This window comes from Pholis gunnellus (assembly GCF_910591455.1).
Source record: "Pholis gunnellus genome assembly, chromosome: 2".
Classification (NCBI taxonomy): domain Eukaryota; kingdom Metazoa; phylum Chordata; class Actinopteri; order Perciformes; family Pholidae; genus Pholis; species Pholis gunnellus.
This window is the reverse complement of record NC_136536.1, coordinates 8,614,690-8,618,821: the sequence shown is the minus strand read 5'-3', so window position 1 is coordinate 8,618,821 and position 4,132 is coordinate 8,614,690. Positions and strand designations below refer to the sequence as shown.

General features: G+C 48.2%; 1 protein-coding gene across 1 annotated transcript; it reads left to right on the top strand.

Moving 5' to 3' along the window:
• Positions 1 to 404: 404 nt before the first annotated feature.
• On the top strand, positions 405 to 3,755 carry zfp64 (zinc finger protein 64 homolog (mouse)). The gene is made up of 6 exons (XM_079182167.1): positions 405 to 601; positions 784 to 942; positions 1,031 to 1,177; positions 1,399 to 1,461; positions 1,563 to 1,814; positions 1,919 to 3,755. Exons 1-6 carry the CDS (start codon positions 580 to 582, stop codon positions 3,331 to 3,333), a joined length of 2,058 nt encoding a protein of 685 aa, XP_079038293.1. The 5' UTR covers positions 405 to 579; the 3' UTR covers positions 3,334 to 3,755.
• The last annotated feature ends 377 nt before the right edge of the window (positions 3,756 to 4,132 follow it).

Below are 4,132 nucleotides of genomic sequence, written 5' to 3'. Positions count from 1 at the left end.
TATATTATTTTTTTCACAATTAAGACAGCAATTAAACAGCTTATGGCCCGATGCACAGGCAGAACACAGAGGGGGGAAACATCAGGCTTACAATTGCTGTGGTGATTATTTGACTTTCCAAATGACCAAATACTTACAAATTCTTAGGAAAACCAATCAGCACGAAATACAAATTCTATCAATAATAGTTATTGTTACAAAAATAGTCATGTAACAAAACAAACGCACCACTTGTATCCTGTTGTCGTACGTGCTGAGGGGAGGTAATTTAGATTTTTCCCATAGTTGTAAAAGCATCATGTGACGTCACCCGGAGACAGCGCTTGCCGAACTGTCGTAAAGCCCCCGTAACATGTCGTGAAACCCGATTTGTATCTGTTGTTGCCAGAGAAGTAAACGGTTGTTGCCATTGATATCCAAACGGCGGTAGATTTCGCGTTTTGAACTATGATAATATTTAGATAATAGCGCTGGCTGCGTCTCCACTCGAGCCGGTACAGTTAAACAACATGGCGGACATTGTGTAGGCTTTAAAGGAGCCAGAAGATGAGTTGATCCCCACCAAAACAAAGCTCGAAAATGGCAACATACAGCGCCGAAGGTAAAGGGAAACTGTTGTTAAGAAGATCCCTAACTACACCATATCTCTAACATCCCACTTATGATGTTGCCTCTTTATGTTGCACTCATCTTTTTGCCAGTTTCACACACGTATATCACGCAAGGTTATATTAATACCATGGGTTCCTTTTGTGTGTTTTCTGCCTTCTTATGTCGGTGCAGGACATTCTATTGTGGTGGAGCTGAGTCCAGACATCCATATCTGTGGCTTCTGCAAGCAGCAGTATAATAATTTTGAGGTCTTTCTCGCCCACAAGCAAAATGGATGCTCCTTACCAACCTCTGACACACCAGCCACCACCGCAACAGCCACTCTCCCAGGTAAAATACCATACTCTGCATTTGTTGTCAATCATTTGCATGTAGATATGAGTCACAGTCATGCATGTCGTATCCTTGTTCTGCTCAGATTCCAGCACTGAGTTTGTTTTCGAGGAGACCTTCCAGACTTGTGTGATGAGAGGCGTTAAAAAGATCCTGACCAAAGCACAGAAAACACCTTCCAAAAAATCAAAACCTTCCCTGACTTCAAAGAGACACAGCTGCTGTTTCTCAGGTTAGTGCCTCTTGCCGTTTACGACTGCAACACGTTCCCTCTTTTTTCGGCTGCCAAGCAGGGGAAACGGTACTTCCTGCCAAGTCCCCATGTCATTAGCTGTTATTTATTTAGGACACTTTTAGATTGACTTTCCACAAGCACAGAGGCTACACACACACACAGACACACACACACACACACACACACCTTGTAAACGCACTATTTCTGTCGATCTACAGGTTGCACTTTTAAGACGCAGTATGGCCAAAAAGACATGGAGCGGCATCTCAAAACCCACACCGGTATGTCAGTGCTCTGCACATGTGATTGTCTCTTGCTTAAGCACTTAAGAATCAGATATTAACACAAGTTTTTTTTGTGGGTTTTTATTTCCACCATACAGGCGAGAAGCCATTTGAATGTGAGCTGTGCCACAAACGCTTCAGTCGGCGGGACAAGCTCAACATGCACAGCCGCTCGCACACGGGCGAGAAGCCGTACAAGTGCAAACACTGTCCCTACGCAGCGGCAGACAGCAGCAGTTTGAAGAAGCACCTGCGTATCCACTACGACGTGCGGCCTTTCAAGTGCCAGATCTGTCCTTACGCCAGCCGCAACTCCAGCCAACTCACCGTCCACCTCCGCTCACACACTGGTAGGTGGTCAGAAATCCAGAATTGCCCTCAACTGCAGGATGATGTTGTGTTTTTGTTAGACTGCGTTGACAATCATTTTGTGTTTGTTTTATTTCATTCCAAGGGGATGCACCTTTCCAGTGCCAACAGTGTGACGCAAAGTTCAAAATCAACTCGGACCTGAAGAGGCACATCCGGATTCACTCCGGCGAAAAACCGTACAAGTGTAACTTTTGTGACTACTGCTGCGCCATGAAAGGCAATCTGAAATCTCACATTCAGATCAAGCACGGCAGCGAGAACTCCTTCCGCTGTGTGCACTGTGACTTCCAGTGTGCCAGCAAGACTGCCCTGCGGCAGCACTCCAGAGAACACCGGCCCACTCAGCCCATCCAGTGTTCCAAGTGCACTTACTCCTGCGCCAGCAAGGGGGCGCTCAAAGTCCACGAGAGGATCCACTCGGAGGATCGGCCCTTTAAATGTGACTTCTGCAACTTTGCCTCCAAGCAGCGCAGCAACCTCGTCATCCACAAAAGGAAGTGCCACTCGGATAAGCCGGAAAGGGGCAGCGTTGGGAAGGGTGGCAGGGGTGCAGGAAAAAGCGGAGGAGGGGACTCCCCGAAGCCTGTCGGCTCCAGGTACCGGGCCAAACTAGAAGCGGCTCGAGCGTTCTGCTGCAACTCCTGCGACGCTTCCTTCGTGAGGGAGGACTCCCTGCGGAGCCACAAGAAGCAGCATCGAGACACTCAGAATGTGATGCAGCTCCAGCTCTCCACCCCGGCAGACATCGACTTGGTTCCCGTCACAACGTCGCAGAGCTGCACCCAGCTCGAGGTTCCTATCCCGTCCGACTCGATGGCTCCTTACAGCAGTGCGCAGCTCAAAATCATCGTGTCTCACCCTTTGGGCCAGGAGATGCCCTTAATTCCAGCCGGTGTGGATGGTGCGCATAAGACCAGCATGGTCCTGCTCAGCCCAGAAAGCCAGGACATGGTTGTCAACTCCATGATCCAGCAGGTGAACCTGCTCGCGCCGATGCAACCCCTCGGGTCGTCCCAGACCGCCGAGGCCACCCTTGGAACTCAGACGGTCCTGCTGACGCAGCTCGGCCCCGGCGACGCCAACAACCCGCTCCACCAGGCCCTGCTGCGGACCGCCATAACCGCTCAGGACCCCGGCAGCGCCACGCAGACTTTCATCACAACCTGCACGGAGCTGGAGGGCCTCAACGCCTTGATCCAGGAGGGCGGCACAGAGGTGACGGTGGTGACGGAGGGGAACGCCGCCATGGTGGCCGCAGCGACTGCAAACAACCTGGCGCGCGGTCCATCGGAGGACGCGTCTAAGCCAGCGGGGGGGAGTGCCTTACCCTGTGAGGAAAGTGTGCTGCTGGTGCCAAACATCAGCCTTTGCAGCCAGAATGTGGTCATCCACGGTGTTCCACTGATAGTGTCCACTCAGCCACAGCAGACTATAGAGCAGCTCCCTCCTCACACACTGTACTCGGACACACACACACTGGAAGACATCCCACAATGAGCGGAGGGCTGGGTGTGTTTCTCTGAACATGTAAAGACTGTAACTGCATCATAAGCTATTTCTTCGCCCCTATGAACTCGTAGGCCTGTTATTAATAACTGCTTTTTGTTTCTAGCAATTGAATCATTGACCACTGAATCAACAGCGCTGTTGACTTTGGAGAAATAACGGTTTCAGTTTTCATTTTAGAATAGAGGATTGTTGTCGTAGCACAATAGTACAGAATGACTTTCAAATGTGAAAGTTAATCATTTTGCTTACTCTATAGGCAAGGGTTATTTTTGGAGGCATCAAAATAAAAATATGAATACAAAAAAAACCCACTTTAAATGAAAGGAGGTTTATTTTCAGGTGACAGCTTTAGAAAAAGAAGAATAAAGCCTGAAATGAACACGCCTTGAAATTGAACATCTTTGTGCCACATGGACTTCTCCAAATTGTCCATTAGGTGGCAGCAGAGTGATGCGAGTGGCGACTGAAGTATTGCAGTGTTGCACTATTAATAATACACATTCTGTATGTGTAGCTTCTTTTTTTTTTTTTTTTTTTTTAGAAGTGAAGCATTTTTAAGTCCACATTTCGAGGATGTAGATGTTTTTTTTTGTAGAAAACATTAGACCGCATATGAAGGTCTTAGTTTCTAAAAGCCAAGTTGCTCTCCCAATAGATTTTTCAATAAAGTGCCCGTCTTGCTTGTGGCCATCTATTATTTTTACACTCAGACTTCAGCACTTAGTATTTGCAGAGATTGAAGGCTGCACCTGAATAGGAGGCTCCCATGAACAGATGACCATTGATT

Bases quoted from the DNA above. Each gene is read 5' to 3' on its own strand.
- zfp64 (XM_079182167.1), top strand. From the start codon at position 580: ATGGCAACATACAGCGCCGAAG. The intron at 943-1,030 runs GTAAAATACCAT...TGTTCTGCTCAG, and splicing joins CGCAACAGCCACTCTCCCAG to ATTCCAGCACTGAGTTTGTT. The intron at 1,815-1,918 runs GTAGGTGGTCAG...TTTCATTCCAAG, and splicing joins CCACCTCCGCTCACACACTG to GGGATGCACCTTTCCAGTGC.